We start from the raw sequence: 24,082 nt of genomic DNA, 5'->3' as shown, positions 1-24,082 counted from the left end.
GCACTACACTGGAGGGGGGAGGGTTAGATATGCGTTTGCTGATTCTCCCCGAACCTGGTGTGAAGTCCCGGTTCAACCGGGCCAGGACTGCCGGGGGGGTGCCGTGGTCGACATGCTCGCGACCCCATTGCACCCCCCTCAACGGCATAGACGGAAACGCCGCAGGGGATGTTAGTGGGTATTCTCTTCCTCTGGCTAGCAGAGGAAGTTACGGGAGGAGCGAGTCCCACATACCACCCCCCAATGGGCTTCCCCAGCCCTGGGGTGGGATGCGTAAATGCATTTACCCCGGAGTCAAAAAAAAAAGAAAAGGATCGCACCGTATTGACGGTTCGGTGCGATAGTGTGGAAGCCTACGCCAGTACTACCTATTCATAGAACTGCTCCAAGGCCGCGGTGCGGTGCGATGGTGTGAACGGACTTTATCATTACATTCATTTATTCAGTTACACTTTTTTAAGGCGCGTGTATACGTTGCCGTTTCAGACACATCCCAATTTGAGATTTTTAAAAATTCAAAATAATTCTGTGTCCACACAGTTGGTCCACACTGTCCACCATATGTCCTATATATTATAGTACTCTTTGATGTCCACTACTAATTGCAATAAAAAAAGATTGTTCTTCAATTTTTTTTTACTACAATAATCCGAAAATATCTTTCAATCAATTTATTAATTTGCCAACTTCATACAAAAGTGACGCACTAGCTAGGCTGGTAATCGACATGCAATCATTTTTTTTCGTAAATCATAAAATCACACGTTACGCATGCGTAGAAGTAAAAAAACCGTTAGGCACAAGATTTTGGAATCCTGAAAGTTAGCAAATGACCCAGGCGATAGGGATTTTAATTTGGCAAACGAAGGACCAAACATCCTGCATAGTCTGGCAAACCAATAAACTGGTTTGCCAGACTATACAGGGTGTTTATAACAAATTATTTGTCAGTAGGAAAAGACGCGAAATTCAAAATTTGTATGAGAGCTCGACCCTACGCAATGGCAGACTTGCAGTCTTGGCCACCCTAGACCCAAGGCCTTGTGAGTCTAGCTAGCCGCCCCTTTCGCAGCACCCAACCACCCATCATATAGACTGCAGCCCAAGGTCCGGGCCTTAATCCGCGACTGACCCTACGTGATACAATTATTTAAATTTGCCTCGGTTCAAATCAAATAATTGATGAGGGTAGAAATTCATAAATAACGGATCTACCCCTTGTATTTGTGTTGCGTGATTGCATTTCTGCTAAAGTTGTACCTAGCCGTTTGCAGCATTCAGCAACGACGGGGCTGGCCAACTAATTATTCTAACAAAAAAAAAACCGTATGATTTCTTATAAAAATTAACATTTTATTCAATGTTTTACATTAATTTCTTATCAAACTATACACAGAGTTTTAAACTGCAATCTTATATATTTAACAAGTATATTTTAAACCTAATACTGCCAAAAAAAGGAACATTTAAATAGGTACAGGAAGAACCGATTGGAAATTAATGAATCACTACCTAAATACCTAACATTAATTGCATTTAAATACTGTTGTTTATCAATATTATCACATCACATTGTATGCTCGTGTATGGAGGGATTTAAAAACAATAAGGGTAAACCAAAGAGTAGTATATGGGGTAAACCAAAGAATAGTATAATGGGTAAACGCGACGCTGCGTCGTTCGCGCCATCTAAAATTAGCTGCTAAATAAAAAAATAAAAAAACGAATTGTAAAAAACGTACTATCATCAAGAGCGTCTTTAATAAGCTATTTCGGTCAGTAGAAAAAGGCGGCAAATTTAAAAGACGTAGAAACGAAGTCAAGGCTTGTCCTCAACCACATAAAAAATTGGAATATCGGGCCTTTTTCTACTGACAGTGGGTTGACCACTTTTGCCAGAGTACAGCAGTTTATACCGTCATTCCGCGGTTTATTATTAAACCTGGTGAGCAATTCGGGAATGGGAAATTACTAGATATACAAATTTAAACTGATTCTATTCCCAGCCGCGTACTTCTCTCTTCTCTGACCCCTTTGAATTTTATTGATCATCCTGTACAAGTGTAGGTACATCGTTAATTTATTCCATCGTGTAGGTACGTAACAAAATAAACTAATACGAAATATAAATAATTTTCTTTAAACAGTGGAATAAATGAATTTTAATTGTAGGTAAATAAATCAGTTCAATAAATTAAAAATGTAATAGATGTCATATATTAGAGAAAAAGTGACGAAGCCCTCCAGTGGTGAAGGCGGGGTGGTGGTGTGACTACTTAAAAAAAAACAAATCAAAATATTTAATAAAATAATTTGATTTGATCCCAAACTTGTTCAGTTCAATAAAGTCAAAAGTTTATTTATTTGAGGTGAACGAGTTTCAAAAGCTATAATGATTGACATATTATACATATCTAAGGACGGGCCTTACGGGCACTAAGAATGGTGCTAGTTCAGCGGTGTCACTCACGAATTCGAGCCAATCGTGCAGTCTAACGCAACTTGTTGCGACCAATCGCGCGCGTGATGTGAACTCATCAACCAGTTGTGCGCGTCACACTACTGTACTGGCCCCATTATTCTTATTGCCCGTAAGGCCCGTCCTTAGATATATGTCAATGGCTATAATAATAATATATCAATATATATACATGGTGTTTCATGACCCACTGAAAACCTAAAAACAGTTTGTTCAGAATCGATTGCGCTATATTTTAATGGGGGTAATTTTTTTATTTTTTTTACATGCCAAGTCTACAAGTTTGTAATGCAACAATATCAATAACTAGCATTTGACACGTTATTTGTCAATGAGCAACACTCTTAACTGGCTATTGGTAAACCTTATCTCGTTGGTATGCAAATGGTCAGTTAACAGTGTTTACGAAGGTAACTAGCAATTGTTCGACTCAAACGACGAAGTATATTGTGTAGAATTAATAGTCGAATAGAATTGTTAAGAAAACTAAGCAACGAATATTTTTTTTTATATTTATCGGATTAACTCAAGTTGACTTCAAAATAAAAAAAATCTGTTGGGGTGTCTCAGGTTTTCAGTGGCTCAAGTATATATATATATATATATATCTGAAAAAAAAAAAAAACTAACTAAATATACTAAAAATTATCATATTTATAAATTTTAAGGCGGAAATGAAGTTCGTTTATTCAGTACTATTTAATCAGCAGACTGATTTTATATTGTTTACTAAAGCATTCTCATCTCTAACTTTATCTGATTACAAATGCATTTTGTGCACAATTGGATGGAAAATATTTCACTTATCAAGTTATCATCTAAATAAATAAATAAACATTATTTTTTAATATACATAGGTACCATCACACCCCGCGATTGTTGCGCCATTTAGGGTCCTAGCTAAATTGGTTGTTCAATACAATACTTGCGCTATAAAATTTCCAATGAGGGCTACCGTTTTTGTGCTCACCAGTTGCCGCCACTAATTTTTATAAAATCAATACGTTCTAAACGTATTTTAACGTCTAAATGTGCCATTTTTCAACCTGTTTAATTTTGCATATAATTATTATAATTGGCACTTTTTTTAAACCACTAACATTTATTGAGCTATATCTTTTGTTTACCATGATTAATCAAAGATAGGCAAAGATTTACTACAATTACGAATAAGGAGTGAAAATTCCCGATAAAAAAGCTTGAAACCCCCAAAACTTCTATGCATTTGACATTTTGAAAGACCTCTATCTACACTAGCGCCCCTAGCGGCGAAATTAAACGCGGTAGCCCTCATTTAGCGCGAACACTAAATAGCATAATAATCCGTGTGGTGACTGTACATCCCTATACATAATATAGCAATCTATCTAGTAATAGTAGTAATATAAGTACATTTATTTATTTTTACCAGATGTTATCGTGGTTTTGATATACTTAACTAACATTTACATAGCTCTAACATCAATTTTCTAAGAAAACTGTAAATCTATAAAATATAATTCTAACAAATATAGGAAATATTCGATGAGTAATTATCTCTTGTCAATACAAATTGACACGTATTACAATTAAAGTATTTGTGATGAAACACAGACGGATTAGTACCTACTGAAAATACCTATATCGCCTCGGCCGCTCCGATATATCTGAAGGCGACTAGAATGGGATGGTGAGTCATCGTAGGTTAACATAACTAAAACAATTTTACTAAGCAACACATTTAAACGTTCAAGCTAAGCTCATTTCAATTTATATTGTCGTATATGAATTATTTATGTGATAATTATTGTCACAATAATCATTCGTACGTCTTGCATTTCGACAGTGTAAAATATTTACATACCTAGCATATACGTATTACAGTGATCAATGATAATACTTTCAATAGATTAAGAATTAACATGAACCTAAGAGATAACTATCAGTTATGCAAAACAAAGAATCAGTATCAATACCTACTTACTCATCAAAAATTCTAATTTCAGTAATTCAGTATCAGTACTTACTCATCAAAAATTAGGCAGCAAACACTAGGAAAGAAATGGTTAAACAAAAATTATACACTAATGTCACTAATTAATAAGACTAAATATTTTAGCCTAAGAAGTAGCAATTTTAATTGCAGTGGCATTGTTATATCGGTTTAGTAAAAAACACATGACTTATTTTTGAATGTATTTTATTTAAAATATAGGTACCCTTAGTCTGAATTAAGAAATGATTGGGTAGAAATTACTTGTCATGTGTGATGTGAAATAAATATGAAGAGGCAGGTTGATTGATGTCACCGACAACTTATACTAGGAGAGCGCATCTGATAAAACCAAGAAATGCCGCCAGTATAATTAACGCCATACCATACCACAGAGGTCTTTCTTAGGTTTCAATATTTAATCTTATTCAAATACAAATTTAGAATTTACTCTTATTTAGATCAACAGGTATTTATACTATAATTGTAAAAAAATACTCTCAAGAGTTGTCATGTAGTAAGTTAAGTACTTAGTTACTTATGTTTAGATAAGTACATTCAGTCATTCTCACAAGCTAAATTAGCCGTAATACTAATTTTTTTGTCAACTTTACTGTGAGCGTTGTCACAGTCGTCATGTAACACGACGGTGGTAGCGCTCCAACTGGAAGGACTGTGTGAATGTGTGAGATTTGTACGATTACTATCTGCTAAATGCTCCAGCTCGTGGCTCTCTAAATTCGGAATCCCCGAACATATCGAACTTACTCGAGAAACTGTTTTTCTATCTTCAGATGGAAATTCCTTGGACGAATTACGACCCACTATACAGAATAAAGAACACAGAAAGAAGGTTGCATATAACCAACTAACAGACATAATCAAAGCTAAGAAACATCCGATTTGAGAGTAAGGTAGCAAATTCGATCTTAGCAAAAATATTCCCGCGAATCCCGTAGTGAGTGCAGCGGCTGCAGTTGGTCCAGCTGATGTTGATAATGCAGTTTTAACCCTTGAAGTTTTGATGCCGTTAGCGTTAGTGTAACTGAGGGCATAATGAAGACTGAAGTCTACAGCAAGTCCTGCCGAGGTCGATATCGCAACACTCTCCAAAATATTTAATTTCCACCCGCTGAGTACTAGAATAGCTATCGTAACTGTAGAAGAAAATACCATTGCAGCTAGTGCACACGCGCTTACAACGAAACTCAATGTTGCTGGAATCAGTACCACAAAACCTAAACCAGCTGATATCAATAGTGCCATCACTGTGCCGCTGGCCAAAGTGCGTTGGAGATCAAAAAATTGAAAATCGGATATAAACCAACCACCCTTCATACCCCTAGGTGCCGATTTCAATTCGTTTTCAGTCCAGTTCTCAACATGCGAAAAGAATTTGTTCATTGCTAAATACGACATCGAATATGGGACCACACTTTCAAAATCAACGACAATAGACGCTATTTTCGGGGGTCTGGCACTTCGGAGAAATTTTGGACCAGCCACACCAGGCATGAATAATTCTCGAGGTGTCTGGTATAATGACTCCGTGGCTAGTATGATGCAACGCTCAAATACTTTCTTCTTGTAGGGGAAACGGGAAATTTCACAACAAGGCCTCCTATCATTTTTTTCTATACTATCATAACATGGTCTATTCATAAAAATGTTCTTAAAATTCTCAATAAAACAGTTTGGAAGAAGGAAGCCCGGCGTATGTTGATAAAACGGTTGGGCTTTGATTCTTGTACAAAACTCTAGTAACCAAATTTGCGACTTTGGCTCTGATATCGAAAAAGTATCATCAAAGATTAAATTGCCTCTAGAATTGGGATCCATGTGGTTGCCATTGTCAATAGCTTTTACGCCCCATATCCATCTCAGAGGCATATTACTGCCAGTTCCTATATCCTTACCAAGTCTTTCAAAAATGAACTTGTCACTGTACCTCATATCATACTGTTCAAATGGATGTGATGTTTGAAATAGTTGGAACTGTCTAGAGTCAGGAAGTTGAAGACCAGGACTGTAAAACACTACAACAATGCTGTAAATCCCTAAACCACCTAACCCCAATACAAAAACTATGTGGAACTTTGTTACACATGTGATAATAAATCTATTCAACACTATTCTAGCGTCATCCCAAATCTCATTAATAGACTTTTTCAGCACCTCTAAAAATTTTATATTATTTTGGCACAACTTAACATCCATTATAAATACTGATACAGGTAACCAGGTTATCATTAGTAAAAAGTTGACTAGAACAGCTGTTCCAGCAAATATGCTGAAGCAGTTAATAGCAGGTATGTAACTTACGTAAGATGCGTAAAATGCTACAGCAGTCGTCAAGGTTGTTATGAATATTGTCACAACAGAATGTTTAAGAGTTTCCTCAAGTATTTGCACAAGTATAGTTTCGCCTGCACTTGATACATTCTTTATATCCCCCATATCCCCTAAGCCACTATCCCGACTAGCCATATTATCTCTGATAAGTTGTTTACTGACCATTTTCCACACCTTAACATAAAGAAATGCATCATCAGCTCCAATCCCTATCACAATAACTACCACTAATAAATTCATAAATGGGAAAAACTCTAAATTGAACACATATACATACAAGAAGTATGATACTCCAAGAGAATATGTAATAGCTGTAAATAACATAAGTGTCAACATTACAGACTTTGTGTAAATCCAAACACATAGAAACACAAACACAGCTCCTAAGCCAACTAACCAAGTATCTTCAATAACCCATATGTCAAATAGTGCATTCTTGAGCCCAAAATCCATTGCAGGTATAAAAAGATTATCATAAGACATATTTGAACTTTGTAATTTTTTATAGTATGGCAATACTGTGCTACTAGTTGGCAGTGGTAAGAAGACCATTACATTTTTAACATAGCTTTGAGAAAGGTCAGGCGGAACAAATGCATTAGAATCTATTAAGTAGAACAACATATTGTATATTGCATCATACTGGGAACAATATTTCGGTACCTTACATCTGTTGAACTCACATGAAGCCATCAATGAAAAGTTATGAAAATAGACTGCACATTTTTCTAAAATCACAGAAGTTTTGTCAACATCTTCTTTAGTTAAATTTTCACATGATTGTTTGCCAGAGATTAAAGCTATATAGTTCGGAACACTCCATACCGGACAGCAGAAGTCTTCAGCATTGAAGGGCCTTTGACACAAATTGAAATATTCCACAGCACCTAGTTCCACAAGATCCAATTGCCAGTAACACATTTTTTGAACATTTTCATATGTGAGTAAGGATGAATTGTCAGTGCTTTCTATTACAAAATGTGCATAATTTGACAGAGGTGCTCCACAACTTCCAAAAGCATAGTTATGGTGGAGTGGTGTATCAGGCTCACGCTGTAACTTCTTGAGTGAGACCCATTGTTTTCGTACATGCTCCCTCAAGAAAATATCATTTTCCCCTTCAAAAGTTACATTTCCATATCCCCAGTGCACATGACCAGAAGAAGAAGAGAAATTAGATTCAGGTGAATTATACCTAATTTTTGTAGTGCTTGTGCTGTTGGATATTTCTTTCTTCTTCCGGAGTTTCTTCTTAGAGTGATTTCTTTTTGTTTGTTGTTTACTTTGGGTTGTTCTGTTATAGTAGGTAAAGTTTATGCGAATTTGATCTTCAATTTCTTGGGGGTCGACGGCAAGCCGCCGGGACGGCCGTGTCTCGTCATTGAGGTTTTCCCACGCGATGAAACGGTGGGCTAACGTTGTTCCGCGAGTCTCGAACCCTGTGAGAGGGTCGGAGAATGATGGTAGTTTGTGGCATACTAACGGGATTACCGTAAGGATAGTAGAAATCACACTACTTAAAAATAGAAACAAGTAGGAGTGGCGAACAATAGACCGGGCGTAAGCGGACCACATCGTGATGACTTTTCAGGCTTCATAGTTTTTTTCCTACACCATTTCCTAACGTTAGTGCAAGTCATGACCAACAAACTAAGGGCGACGGACACTGTTTACACAATAATTATCGTCACATCTTGATCAGGGAAATCCAAATTAATATTTTAATAGAGGTTGAACGAAACAATCACATCAAAGGAATCACAATCAATCACCAACACAATCTACAAATCCAACACAAACATAAATTCGCGGAATATTCGGCACACAAGCAAACAAAGATGTAGAAATACAATACCATAGAGATAAGGATAACAATACAAATGTCATAACCATAAACTACAGTATAGCACCTTTTCTAAAGGTTCTTAAGGTTCTTATGCACGAACGGACGACTTGCTCGTGTTACTGATTGCAGGCATTGCAGCCCTTTGAATCACAAGAATTTAATTGACATCTAGCAACACTCTTGTTGTCTCTGACATCTTGTGATCACAAGACTTCTATCCTCTAGTTTTCTGTCAAGGCAAAAATTGGGCGAGAAAAAGCCGTCCCTGCAGGGATTCGTGTGTAAAATAGCTCCAATTTAGTGCAACACAACATCAAGATGAGGTACTTCTTAACTTATTTGGCTGGGCTCATAATAGTCCTTGTGGTTCCCATTTTCTCCATGTACTATTTATTGAACGGAAAGGGTGAGCAAATCAGCTTTGGATGGTTCCTGGAGAATACGTCGCCCTACATGTGGGCAACGTTGGGCATAGCCTTCGCCGTGTCACTGTCCGTGGTCGGCGCAGCGGCAGGTATCCACACCGTTGGCGTGAGCATAGTCGGTGGAGGTGTTAAGGCGCCCAGAATCAAGACCAAGAACTTGATTTCCGTCATCTTCTGCGAGGCCGTGGCTATCTACGGACTGATCACTGCCATCGTGCTATCTGGTATGCTGGAAAAATACCCTGAACCCTTGACAGACTTCAGTATCAAGAGTCAAAACTACATGGCTGGCTATGTAATGTTTGGAGCTGGATTGGCTGTCGGCCTTGTAAACTTATTCTGTGGTATCGCTGTGGGAATTGTTGGATCTGGAGCGGCCCTCTCTGACGCAGCCAATGCAGCACTTTTTGTGAAGATCCTCATTGTTGAAATCTTTGGGTCAGCCATTGGTCTATTTGGGCTCATTGTTGGTATTTACATGACATCAAAAGTCAAAATGGGTGCTGCTTAAGAAGACAGAACTTAAAATTAAGTGTGAGTACTAATATACTTGTTGTAACTATTGCAATCCTATTTATTTATTTTTATACCATGTCGGTGGCAATCAAGCATACGGCATATTTGTTATTATTATAGTGTGACTGGTTTGCAGTACTATTAAACTAAAAAAATTCAGCTCACTGAGTGTGCAAAATGTATTAGATACTAATTAGTATGAGACACAATTTTGACTATGGTTTTATTTTATTTTCAGTATGCAACAGCACTGGATCGCCTGTAAAACCAAGTGTGAGACACAAACAGTGCTGAGAAAAGTATCCAATGAATGGTAAATTATTCAGTATAGCTTGAATTCAATACTACTGCAGTGTTACTTGTATTACTACGACCTAACTACTTTGATGTGTTATGTGATGTTTAAACTTGTTAAATAGATAACTTCATGTTTGTAAAAGATACCTGACTTTGGCACTTCTACAAGATTACAATTTTGAATATAAAACCTCATCTTACTTAAGTTGTTGCATTTTGTGCCAAGGATTCAGGTATCTGTCAGACCATTTTATTTGTGGATAGAATCAGTTTTTAGCTGGAGTGTTTTTTGACAATTTAACAGTAAACTCAGTGAACTTTTGAGTAACTAAGCTGACTCTTAGGGGTTATTAGTGACTGGATTCACATTGAATTAAATAATACATGTGTCATATCAAAAATGATATTAAACTTTTGTTATTGATAACTCAAACTATACATTATGAACCTGTATCGATCATGGCTTTTGATGATTAGTTCAATGTGGCATCTAGTCACTGTAAAAGGCTTAACATTCCATGAACCTCGTGCAACTTGAATAAGTGTTTATTGGCCTCCCAGCAGCCACCCATACATGTACTGTACATAAACTAATTTGAGTATATCACATTAAAATTAAGGTTGTTTTCCAAACACTTTGTTAAGACATATTAAATGTATTTTCAATATTATATATTGTATTGTATGAGATTATCACTAGATATATCAGAAAGTGTTAGAGAAGTTTCATATACCTGTCATTATCAGTAAAATGTATTTTCTTGATGTATTTATTTAAATAACATATTGGCCTAGGCTTTATTACGCCTTTGTTTATTATGAGTCACAAAGTGGAAAAGAACCTTAATGCAGGAACTAGTTGTTTCAATGCAGTTCAATTTTATTTTATAATTTATGCAATCAAAATAATACTTCAATTGTAAATATGTTTGCTTTCCTATTTCTTGTGAACACGCTTATTTATTATTATTATATCTACTTGTAAATTTGTATCCCTTTAAACTTAACTATAGGTGTTGAAGTTAATGCCATAGATTGTGTATGAGTATTGAAATTCAATTTTTATTGATAACTTAAGGCACAATGTCGTGTACACAGTTTTGGAATTAAAAAAAATCGAAAGTATTATGTCAGTCCTAAGTAAACTACTGATGTAATTCTAAGTAAATATTTTATTTGTGCAAATGTAGATATTATGTATGTTGATGAATAAATAGATAAAAGTTGTTGTATTTCGTTTTTACTGAAAATTCTAAGTTAACTGGACTGAAGGAATGCAGTCAAATTCATGTCAAACTTGAAGTTTGGACTAATTCAGTTGTTGACTTACTCATACCATAACAATATTGTTATTGACCAGATGACTGAAATTAGAAAGAAATGGTCATGGATAGTCAGGGAAAGTAAGGAATTTTTTTTCTCGGTTTGTAGTAGACACCCTGATAATACTATTACTTATTATGTGCCAATGGTAACAACTTGGTGGTACCATCTGGGAATAACCCTGAGGTAGAAGTGTGTGTTCTGTTCTGTGACGTTATCGCATAATTCATTGTCAGTTCATGGCCGATAAAGGCGTAAATTACGAATGGGTGGATTTTGAAATGGGTCCGTGACTTCCGTGAGTGCAATTTCCAGATTCCACGCTACAACGCTAAAATTGTACGTCAGTCACACCATGGACGAATAAAACAAGAAGACTGATAATGTATATATACAAAATCGCGTTCCTCCAATATTTAGGTTATTACCAGATGACGTCACTAACGCAGTGCACGGTAGCATTTTTATCGCCTGTCACGTTCTAACAAGTAGGTAAGTGCGAAAGTGACAGGTGATAAAAATGCAACCATGCTGACACCGCTCTGGTCTCAGTTTCATTTTGTTTGGCGCTCTCTCTACTTTCCAGTTTGGATTCCGCAGCACCATCTATTGATTTATTGAACGGAAGTAAGTAGTTATTTTAAAGCAGGTCTCAGTTCCATCCACATCCATTTTATTCTGGGCAGACCCCTTTGTCAAATTAACTCAACTTCCGTTAAATAGTTGGCGCTGAATATTGGAGGAACGTGATTTTGTGCACTGTCCGTCTTCTTGTTTTACATGACTTACATGTGACACGGCACCGTGTTCACTTTTGTCTTTTCTGTACCCGAGTTATTGGTGATGCAAATGTTTACAATTTTGATACTACCTTAAAAACCTCGTCGAGACCGGATTTAGGTACCTACCTAGGCAATAGGGAATATTACGCGAAACTCTGTGTAGAGTGCGCCACTACCACAATCTGAGGGTCTATCGCAAAACTAGAAAATCTAAATTTCGTTATCTAACATCTCTGTCACTCTTGCATATTCGAGCGATAAAGAGGCAGATATCGAAATTTCGGATTCGCGTTTCCCAGTAGATCCTCTGTAAACAAACCGCCTTGATGCATCAATGTCATATTTTTAACCATTTTTTAACCGACTTCAAGATTTCAAAAGGAGGAGGTTATCAATTCGGTCGTTTTTTTTTTATTTTTTTTTTTATTTTTTTTATGTTTGTTACTCCATAACTCCGTCATTTCTGGACCGATTTTGAAAATTCTTTTTTTGATTGTAAGTATATACATACAGATTGGTCCCGTTTTTGTCAAAACGCAGTTCTGATGATGGGATCCATGAGGAATCGAGGGAACTCCTCCTCAAATGTTAAAGGCTTACATATAGTAATTTTAGTATTTTCATCAACAAATCAAGCACTTACATTTAAAAAAGTGACATTTGATGAAGTGGAACTGCTGATGATGATCAGAACGGAACTCTTCAATGACGCATAGTTCACGTTTGGCGATTTGTCCTCTTCGTTATGTTTGTTAAGCAAGTTAGGTTTTCAAGAAACATTTTTGTCAAGCTCGAGTTCTGATGATGGGATCCACGAGGAATCGAGGGAACTCCTCAAATGTGAAAGGCATACATATAGTGATTTTTGTATTTTTATCAACAAATCCAGCATTTCCATTTTAAAAAGTGACATTTGATGAAGTGGAACTACTGATGATGATCAGAATGGAACTCTTTAATGACGCATAGTTTACGTTTGGCGATTTGTCCTCTTCTTTATGTTTGTTAAGCAACTTAAGTTTTTAAGGCATATTTTTGTCAAGCTCGAGTTCTGATGATGAGACCCATGAGGAACCGAGGGAACTCCTCAAATGTGAAATGCATACATATTGTGATTTTTGTATTTTCATCAACAAATCCAGCATTTACATTTAAAAAAGTGACATTTGATTAAGTGGAACTGCTGATGATGATCAGAATGGAACTCTTCAATGACACATAGTTCACGTTTGGCGATTTGTTCTCTTCCTTATGGACCCAGACCCAAACTTGGACCCGGACTCGGACCCGGACTGGACATGGACCCCAACTCGGATCGGGACCCGGACCGAACTCTGACCCAAACTTGGACCCGGACAGCCGGACACGGACCCGGACTCGGATCCGGACCCAGACCCGGACCCGGAAATGCTACTAGAAAAGTGGGTTAGGTTAGGTTAGAACTGTGACCCTTACAGAAACGAAATGCTATCAGAAAAGTAGGTTAGGTTAGAACTGCGACCCTTACAAAAACGAAATGCTACTAGAAAAGTGGGTGGTTTTACCTCCTTTTCTACATTATTAGGCAATATTATAATAATTAGGCAATTAGGCAAAATTTGTCAAAAGATGGATTAGGATAATTACGCAAAATATGCTATTTCATTTCATTGTCTGGAATCTAAGAGTGCACTATCAACAATAAGTAAACTTTCAGCGGCATCCCCCATTGAAGTCGGTTTTTTTTTCTTATAAATTATATTGTCTGAAAACTTGTCAAAAAACTGTTAAAGGCACAGTAGATATGTATAAGTTTCTATGGTTTACAAAAAAGGCTATATAGTGCTGCACTCTGGTGGCAGAACATTGCAGTAATACCCCCTATTCATTTAATCTTTTGGACGCCAAATTAGTTATTCTGTGCCAATGACCGATATATAGGTACGCACCGCAGGTTCAACGTCAAAGAACGATTAATTTGTTAATACATGACTTACATGACTCAATTTCAGTTTTGACACTTCGGGACGTGGCGTCTGGATGACTGCTTTTGTGTTTTGACTTCTTTTGTGTTCTGGATTACATGCCACTTGTTGTCTATTACCTATAGGGACTGCGGGCGTGGCTCTGTCATCTTGTGGCAAGTTAGCAGGTGCTGCTCTCTAAAACCAAAGATTGATATAACTCCGTAATAGATGGATACAGTCTAAGAAAAAACGTGCCTTGAAAATCAAGAAAATTTGATTCTCGTTCAGAGGGCGCTACTAGTTTTGGCCTACAGTCGTATAGATGGCGTTGACGGTTTCGTTTGTTATTTAACAATTTTAACGCATATCAGTGAAAGAACATGGGTCAAAATCAACAAAATAATTAATGCAAATAAAAAAAATCATTTATCTATATTTAAATACATTTAATCGTATTTTTACAAATCTTCAATTTTAGTTTTAAAGTGTGTCGACAGATGGCAGTGAATTTACTGGGGTTACAAAATTTACTATGACAGTACCGCTCTAGTATAAGTTACTCTATGCTAAAACTCACCTAATGAGGGCTACCGATTTGTACTCACCAGTTGGCGCCACTAGATGTAGGTCCAGAGGTAAGAGTAAAGGTATTTTAACGTCTAAATGTGTAATTTTTTCAACCTGTTTATTTTTGCATATACAGGGTGGGCCTGTTATCATTGGCCTGGCCTGGGTTATGCATTTAATTTTTTTTAAAATAAATAATCAATTTTTATGTTTTTAAATAAAAAATATTATTATAATTTGGGATAAAGAAATCAAGATGTCGTCCGTAGCGGTTGCGGCACTCTTCCAGTCTTGCTTGTAAATTTTGAAAGACTCGTTAGAAGTTGCGGAGATATTGATTGGATTTCTTGACGAATATTCTCTTTTAATTCTGCTGTGGTTGTCGGATTATTTGAGTACACTTTACTCTTCAAGTAACCCCACAAAAAGAAGTCTGCCGAAGTTAAGTCAGGGCTCCTGGGAGGCCAAGCAATGTCACCTCGCCTCGATATCAATTTTTGAGGAAACATTTCACGCAAAACTTCCAGGGTCACGTTACTTGTATGGCAGGTGGCCCCGTCTTGTTGAAACCATGTGTTGTTGTTGTAACCATTATGGTTAAACCATACGATTCGTGAAGTTTCGGAGCCAGGAAATCTCTTAACACGAAAGTCTTGTTAAGTTTCAAAATTTACAAGCAAGACTGGAAGAGTGCCGCAACCGCTACGGACGACATCTTAATGATTTAATTTTTAAACGTAAAATTTATTTCTTTATCCCAAATTCTAATTATAATTTTTATTTAAATACTTAAAAATTGTTTTTTTTTTTCAAATGCATTTATCACTGGCCCACCCTGTATTTTAACTTTTTTAAACTACTTACATTTATTGAGCTATATCTAATGTTTACCATGATTATATAATCAAAGATGGACAAAGATTTACCACAATTATGATTAAGGAGTAAAAACTTCCGATAACAAAGCTTGAAACCCCCAAACTTCTATGCATTTGACATTTTGAAATACCTCCATCTACAGTAGCGCCCCTAGCGGCGAAATTAAACGCGGTAGCCCTCATTCGTTCGATAACTTGACATCGACACTCGGGTTTATAAAACGGGACTCCTGGGGCTAATTTTATAAAAGTAACAATACATACATAATATAATTAGAATTTTACAAGTCTAGCAGCAATACTAATTAGTGGGCCAGTGAATTGTTCAAGCGAGAGTGATAATAAACTTATTGGACCTGACCTGGAAATGGGGTCTAACGCAGCGTACTACTTGGTACTACGTAGGCGAACAACACGCGAACCCGAAGCGGGGTGAATCAATCCTTTGATACCTACCTATAGATGTGTCCTACGTGGGCGATCTCGTTGCGAACGCGAACGCCTTGGGCCCGCCGCGCCGCTGAGTGTTCGCCTACGTAAAGCGTAAGCAAGTCCCCTACCGTTCACGCTCAACCCCTATTATCACACAACAAAGCAGACTGAGCAATAAAGTTTCTTTGACCTCCGGCTATGCATTGTTATATTTTAAAAACAAAACGACCGCCGCCCATGCTAACAGGTTAGCGACGTCAGACTGCGTCCCGCCGGCCCCTTGCGTCCACGCGGCGCTGCGTCACGCACGCCGTGCGTTTGGCCAAGCCTTAAAAACCTCAAACTTCGTGTAAATAATTAAGCTTGTTCGCGGTGCAGTATCCTATCTTTTCTTCTATTCTTGGTTAGATGTACGTACTTACGATACTTACCTACTTAATGTGCTCAGATTACGTTTAGATACCACTTTTCTTACCTCCAAGCAGGACATTCAGGGTGACAAAAAAAGCGGACATTGCTTTAGCAATAAAATATTTTATTTTCATATAAAACAATTTTATTCGGATGCGATGTTTGTACCTTTTTATAATATAATTGTATGTGTTATAAATTAAGTGCGAAATAGATATCACAAAACTGGAATGTGTAAATTCTAACTGAGCTAACAAACTTATATCTGTTACAAGAAAGATCTTGAAATGAATTTTGGAACTTATCGTCTACCACATAAAGCATGTTATTAATTGTCACGAGGAAAACATGTGAACTGTAAAGGTTTGTGACATTTTAAGCTGTTCACCCGAAATGTAATGTAATGTAATGAAATGAAGTGTATTCGCCTATTCAGGTTCTTAATTCCTAAAATCACTCATCATTTATCATCATACCATAGTCCATTATCTATCCATCCAATACTGATGATTTTACAAACTACATTATGTCTGTGCAGAGCGTTGCTTCTGGTAAATAACTGTGATTTTCGGAAATAAGGAAATTAAAAATGCAAAGCTTTAAGGGGGTGATACCCGAGGTATTTTTCAACCTTTTTGGACATGTTTTAAGACGAAATTTGGAATTTATTTATTTATTAAAAATTTAAGCATTTTTAAAATGGCTAAAAATGTTAAACATTAGGATTATTAGGTAGTTAGCTCAGCTATTAATACCCCCATAAAGCTTTGTACCTAGCTAGATATCAAACACCTGAAACACCTGTATTACATCACATCGCCTCAGTGTCTGTTATAGGCGATTTTAAGAGTTTTGACAACATTCAAGTGGACATACTTGTTAAATGATACAAAGATAGGTACCTAATACTCATACATACCAACCAAACATCCTACAAGTCATTGCCGGACTACATGAAACACTGTGCACTACAAACTTATCGTTATATTTATGGCAATTATACATTAGAAAATACCTAAATAAAGCTTTTCTCAACATTTCACTATTACCTACTAATAAAATGCTACAAAGTGTAAAAATCTATTTATTATTTACAAAATAGGTGGACTCTTCGTAAAACGTTCCAAATTCACACAAACCTATATTTACATCAAATAAAAGTATCCATTTACTATCACACTAGGTTTTAAAACATACCTACTGTAATTAAATCTGCCATCTACATACACAAGTTGTTGGCGTTGTGGCCATTTTTACTTTTACTGCATTTAAATTACCTATCATATGTATAACCTACTTTATAATAGTTTTGGTTTCTTATATAAAAATACATTATTATGTTTCATTTTGCATAATATTCCTAGAACTAGATATTTATATAACCCGTGATGTTAATAACTTTACTACTCAGAGGGCGCCTCTGTCCTTGAAATCTAGAGTAACGTTTATTTACTTATTATCCATAAAACCACACCTGCGACTCCAAGATCAAGCGACAGCGACAGCAATGTCAATCCTTTCATTATTCTGCTTGTTCAAATATTGTACACTAAAATTGAGATATTTTCAATACAAAATGCATCCTCTTATATGTTATAACACTTAAGTTATTTACAAGACTAAAATTTTGACGTCACTCACTACTGTTCCATAATGTAACAACCTGAGGATTACATTAAAGTACCCAAGAAATGATTCCTCTACCTCACTAGCATTCACAATTTAAACGACAGCCTATAGTGAGTTCAAAACTTATATTTTGCACAAGTCCCGTCAAACCTACCTACTTATTCGAACAATCATAATCAAAATTTGCCTGCAAATAGTCTTTGATATCCGAGAGGCGGGCGAGTGCTAAACTGAGTATTTTATAAAAACTATCTGAGTATTTATTTTGTGATTAATCCTACTAAAATTAATTTAAGTGAATTGTTAAATAAAATAAATAGCAGTTAGTCTACACTATGGCAGTGGTACCTTCAATTATGTTTTTTATAGTTTACGACAGTCTTATAGAAATGATAACTAGGTATGTACGTACATGAAAACAGTACCGTATTAAAATTATAAACTAATTGAGATTCATTGGAAATCTTGTACTATAGTGATGTTGTCTTTAAACTCTAGTTTCTGTGTCATCTTCAGTAGTAGATTTCCTGAAAAATAAAATATTGAATACATTACTCATATTTCTTTGGTCATAAATCGTCTCATACTGTCCAGCGGTGACATATGGTATCGTACGGAATTCAAACTCACATCAAAAAGATGTACGAGAAATGTACGAAATTGTACGCTAATTAAAAAATGTACTACATCTCTACTTACGAGAAAACGACGATCAATTTGTCACCGCTAGGAAGCATACTTTCTAGCGGGCGGGGCGGTATTTCGACTCGACTACAACATTGTGAAATAGATAGCGCCCTCCAGAAAGTATACTTGCTAACGGTGACAGATTGATCATCGTTTTCTCGTATGTACATGTAGTACATTTTTTTATAATTAGCGTACAATTTCGTACATTTGTTCGATGTGAGTTTGAATTCCGTACTATGACACTAAGTATGACACTATAAATCGTTTAATTGTCCTTTTACTGAAAGCATTATATGTACATATAATATAATTGATCACTATGATGCCATTCAAACTGAGTGAGCTCACAAGGCTTGTGTTGTGAGTACTTAGACAACATTATGATAACTATAACCTCCTAAGGCCCAAGTTCCTACCTATAGTAATAGTACTTCTTCAGTTCGATGAATTTTAAATCATATACAATTGGAAGTCGCCTATGCTTTGTTTCGTTGAAATTTCAAACAATGCAAAATCAACTCTATTTCCTACACAATAGGTTCAAATTTCAGTGGCAAATTTTAGATTTTTCATAGGTATGGCTGGGCCTTAGGAGGATAATAGGTATACAAATAGAAAACACCCATGACTCGGAAACAAATATAGTACCTAACCGTACCGGGGTTCGTACCCAGGACCATTCATAAGACCGACTAGGGTAGGGAGTGGTTCGGTGAGGACGAATCCCGCCCGACACTTTTTAGGGTTCCGTACCCAAAGGGTAAAAACGGGACCCTATTACTAACACTCCGTTGTCCGTCTGTCCGTCCGTCTGTCCGTCCGTCTGTCCGTCCGTCTGTCTGTCCGTCTGTCTGTCACCAGGATGTATCTCATAAACCGTGATAGCTAGACAGTTGAAATTTTCACAGATGATGTATTTCTGTTGCCGCTATAACAACAAATACTAAAAACAAAATAATATAAATATTTAAATGGGGCTCCCATACAACAAACGTGATTTTTTTACTGTTTTTTTTTTCATACTGGTACGGAACCCTTCGTGCGCGACTCCGACTCGCACTTGGCCGGTTTTTTATTATTATTTTTGTTTAAAATTGTAAGTTCCTTCCACAATTAATCATAGAGCTAGTTGGCCACACAGTTATCCTTATTACAATGTAATAAGGTTTACTTGGACAGTGGACACTCTTGTTTTTGTTTTTACGTAGAAGGGTAAAGGGTAATTTAAAAATGCCTTCAAATTATCAAGGCAGCAACACAAAATAGCCAACAAAACAATATAACAATGTCAGACCTCAATAATAAACTGCGGATGACACATACGAATATTTTTTTTAAATATTAGAATAGGAAATATTTTTAAAGAAGTAAACTGTGACGTCCCCTAATGAAGTGGCAAAGCAAGAAGATTCAAACTTTAATGACAGTTTTAGTGAATTATGTTTACAGTTACAGCAGATAAGGTAGACGTCCGAGTTCTCGTCACTGTCCCAGTACATGACATCATTAAACTTACGTCATTAGCAATAGAGGTGACAGACTAAAGGGGTGCACTGACTATCAGTCCGCCGGACGATATCGGCCTGTCAGTTAGAACAAAAATTTGACCGTTCCGAACAACTGACAGGCCGATATCGTCCGGCGGACTGATAGTCAGTGGACCCCTTAAGGGTGTCACCTATTGGGCCTTAGAACGTCAAGCATTGGGCCGTTTACCTTACTTACATTATTTTCATATCTCATACTTTACCTTTTCATTCAAGGGACACAGCAATTAATAGATCTAGGTCAGGGGTTCCCAACCTTTTTTGTACCAAGCCTCTTAGGTGTTTAACCTCATTAAAAAAATTTGGTAGGTAGTAAAAAGGCAAGGTTTATAAAGCTCTACCAACTCCCCTGGGACATGCCTTGTACTTCTAAGTTCCCCAGGGGCGCGTCCCAAAGGTTGGAAACTCCTGATACATGCATACTATAAAAAGTGTTTACCTCCTCCCTACGATGGATGATCGCGCGCGCGGCAACGCCACCGTTAGTAAAGCAAAAGATGATTTACAATGAGTGTTTCTCATACAACCGCCACCATCTAGTAACAATTCAGTTGCGTTATGTCTTCAAGGACGCATTTCTTTCAATTAAAGTGTTAAAATTTAAAGATAAAAATATGGGATCATAACAACAACATGATTCGCAAAATGCTTGGTGGTCAAATGTCAAATGGTAGGTATCTATCTATATACGTATATCGTGAATGAATATTCTTGACATTTTTAAAGTAAGGACGCTAAGGACAAAGAATTTCGTACATCGACTCGCCTAGTTCCTATCTCTATCGCACGCGCACTGTTGCATTGACCGCCGCCACAGGGCGGACACGCTATATATTACATCAAACGTGTGAACGGCACGTCTGTGCACGCGTCATGCGTCATTGTGTAAGTTGCTTAAAAACTATTACTTATTCTGTGCCGCCGCCATCATCGCCACAGAATAAGTAATAGTATTATCATACAGAACGGCCACGCACCGCCCCGCCCCGATTAGAATTACCTCGCCCCGCGACAGTAGATTGACGACCTTTTGGCGAACGCTCAGTTCGATTTCTAAGCAACTTACTCATACAATGACGCATGAGGCGTGTACAGACGTGCCGTTCACACATAGAAACCAAAATTATTTTTGATGTATGGCGCGTGTCCGCCCATCGGCGGGATAGCAATACAATTATGCGCATGCAATAGATAGGAACAGGCGGGTCCATGTACGAAATTATTCGTGCTTAGCGTCCTTACTTTAGTCACGTTGTCAAACAAAAACACGAAAAAGGGCCCCTGAGAGACGGCCACTGCTACTGCCACGCACACTTATTGAAAAAGGGCCCCTGAAAGACGGCCACTGCCACGCACACTTATTGAAAAAGATGCGCGCTTAGTAAATCTAAACACCTTGACTTCTCCTCATTCAATCTGTTTTTTGTGGAATAAAAGGAAATTTGAGTAAAAAGTGAGTAACTGATTAAAAAATATTTTTTCTTATTAAAAAAGTGAGTTCTGCAAGTCAAATTACGTGAATATTTGAGCACATACTCTTTAGAAAAAGTGTTGACATATTCCTTTGCCCAAGGCCGGTGATAGATTTATTTCAATAACATAGGTAATTGAAATATAAAATTACTTTGTCTAATATGTAAGTAAGTGGTTTTTATAGAAGTGAGGGTGTTAATTCGACTTCAAATGTAATTTTGAAATAATGACATTAAGAGAAAAGTAATTGAATTTTATGGACGCATGCAATAAAATTTAGGGTCATGCTTTTTGAAATAGTTTTGCATTAGGAACTCACTCGCTCGTTTCTCCCATGCTCGCTAAAGGCGCTCCCAATGGCTGCTGGCCGTCTCCTGGATAAAACATAAAAAGTAAGGACTATATATTTGGGCATTATTTAAATACAACCTATCAATTTATTATTTCGTGGTGAACACTTTTTTTTAAAGCGATGGCAGAGATTCATTTGAGATTAATCCAACTGTCGTGCGTATACGATACGAGACGACGTAAGTACATATTATAAATAGTACGGGCGGCGACCGTATGATCTGCTACGTCATCTGATACCCTAATAAGCCTCATGGCACACGTTCGGATCATAAAAGTGATGCTAAGTTTCGAAAAAATAGTAAAAAAAATTGAATTGGCCGAAAGCTCGAAAAATGCACGAAAGGAGTGTACAGGTTTTTAAAGGATCGGCAACGCGCTTGTAATATCTCCAGTGTTGCAGGCGTCCATAGGCTACGGTGACTGCTTAGCATCAGGCGGGCCGTATGCTTGTTTGCCACTGACGTGGTATTAAAAAAAAACAAATAGTACCACTTCCGGTGACAAAAACAAGTGAAATTTACGTCATCTGATACCCAGATGAGACTGGTGGCAACAGATAGGAATTTATATGTAGCTTCAGAAACCACTGCAATCAGTCTGCTGTTTGGCGAGGAATGGAGTTGGATTTATGTCCGAAATAAAATCCTTTTATTTATTTGTAGCTTGTAGCACAATTGTTATGTACATACCTACTTTATGATAAATAGCATAAAAAAAGTTTCTTTCATTCCATTCGTGTCAGCTTTCGTAAATTAACCTTTACTACTAAACTAAAAAAACTCACAAGGTACACAACAAAAAAGAAATGCATTTTTTTTTAAATCTACTTCAATTTTTAATTGAACCCTTTTAACCCATAAAGGAGGAAGAACATGTAGCGAGTTGTGCCCATAGCCATCAACGACGATATATGGCGATGGGCCGATGGCGGACTATTATAAATATTACAATAACCATCACATATTTTTGGCTCGCTTTTTTGCATGATGTGACCGTCCGACTGATATTTTTAATAATGATGGGTTAACATAATAACAAAAAAGTTAAAAACAGGTGGAACAAATTACTTTTCGTTGTTTTGCTTTCTGTCCTCAACTAATGTGACGGACTATAGGTTTTTTTTAAATAAACGAGTGCACAAACAAAAACACACAGCGGTCTTTTGAGTTTACCTCTCATTAAATATTTTCGTAACGAGACGAGAGAGATATATGTATTATATGAATGGTACTTACGTTATTATTATTCACAACGACGGGACTTAATCGCGATTTAGTCCCGTCGTTGTGAAAAATAATTGGTACTTATGTATTTTAAATAGTTTCATAAAATACAAAAATAATATTGTGCAGTGATCAGAACCAAGACAACGAAAATAATATTGATTTATCGAGGTAGGTACGGCAAATAAAATAAAGTTGCATTGCGGCTAGGTTTACCTGGGTGTGCTATTTCGCTACTACGGACCGACGGTGGCGCCACGCCGCGCAAGTTAGTGTGGTCTTCCTCCGCTAAAGCAAAACAACGGGTCAAAAGCTAGATATAGTCTGGCAAACCAACTATTGTCAGTACGAAAAGGCGAAATCGATCCTTCATGCCTATTTTTATTTTTATTTGTCATACTTTTCTGCTAACAAAATTGGTTTGCCACACTATAAATTGCAACGCAAGCGTGCGGCTGTCGGTATATTGGTCAAGCAAGTTAAAAAAAGTAAAAAGAGGTGAAAAAATGGGCAAACAATCCTTTAGAAAATAAGGTAGCGTAGGTAGGTAGGTAGGTAGTAAGGTACCGTGAAACCCTGCAAGTTTGTCCTTGCGAGAGTGATCATCGTCAGCCATTGAACATCTTATCAAGAGAAAAATACCTATATAGGACTAAAAGTGAGTAAATATGTCCCTTCCATCCGCTATGTATCTTTGTAAATGGAAAAAAATAACCTCGAGGGCAAAAACAAAGCGGTTTAACGGTACGAAATATTATACCAAAATGTTCATTCGTTCGTTGAGTACAAAAGTCTGAGACTCGTGACACAATGTTCTTGACAGCAATCAACTAATGAGTAACAATGGAAAACTATGAGATAACACGTTCGCAGCAGCTTTTGGTACAACTACTAACGTTATATTTTAGTTTATAAAGTTACAGAAATCCGATCAAATCAT

General features: G+C 36.9%; 4 protein-coding genes across 4 annotated transcripts in view; 2 read left to right on the top strand and 2 right to left on the bottom strand.

The window, feature by feature from the left end:
* The window catches only part of LOC134743078 (calcyphosin-like protein), a 403,310-nt gene that overhangs the window by 147,639 nt on the left and 231,589 nt on the right, over window positions 1-24,082 (top strand). The window lies entirely within an intron of this gene.
* LOC134743061 (protein dispatched) lies at window positions 1,330-8,635 on the bottom strand. The gene has a single exon (XM_063676348.1). It carries the CDS (start codon window positions 8,376-8,378, stop codon window positions 5,010-5,012), a length of 3,369 nt encoding a protein of 1,122 aa, XP_063532418.1. The 5' UTR covers window positions 8,379-8,635; the 3' UTR covers window positions 1,330-5,009.
* LOC134743062 (V-type proton ATPase 21 kDa proteolipid subunit c'') lies at window positions 8,822-11,115 on the top strand. The gene is made up of 2 exons (XM_063676349.1): window positions 8,822-9,608; window positions 9,829-11,115. Exon 1 carries the CDS (start codon window positions 8,968-8,970, stop codon window positions 9,583-9,585), a length of 618 nt encoding a protein of 205 aa, XP_063532419.1. The 5' UTR covers window positions 8,822-8,967; the 3' UTR covers window positions 9,586-9,608; window positions 9,829-11,115.
* Window positions 16,330-24,082, bottom strand: part of LOC134743147 (protocadherin-like wing polarity protein stan) — a 72,007-nt gene continuing 64,254 nt past the window's right edge. Inside the window, exons 52-54 of the mRNA XM_063676491.1 lie at window positions 23,359-23,430; window positions 21,885-21,939; window positions 16,330-18,382 (exon numbers count right to left, since the gene is read on the bottom strand). Of these exons, the coding sequence (XP_063532561.1) occupies window positions 18,343-18,382; window positions 21,885-21,939; window positions 23,359-23,430 (167 nt within the window). The 3' untranslated portion in view covers window positions 16,330-18,342. The remainder of the gene's footprint in view (window positions 18,383-21,884; window positions 21,940-23,358; window positions 23,431-24,082) is intronic.

Source organism: Cydia strobilella, chromosome 7, assembly GCF_947568885.1.
Source record: "Cydia strobilella chromosome 7, ilCydStro3.1, whole genome shotgun sequence".
Lineage (NCBI taxonomy): Eukaryota > Metazoa > Arthropoda > Insecta > Lepidoptera > Tortricidae > Cydia > Cydia strobilella.
Note: the sequence above shows the minus strand (reverse complement) of the source record. Positions and strands in the feature narration are given on the sequence as shown.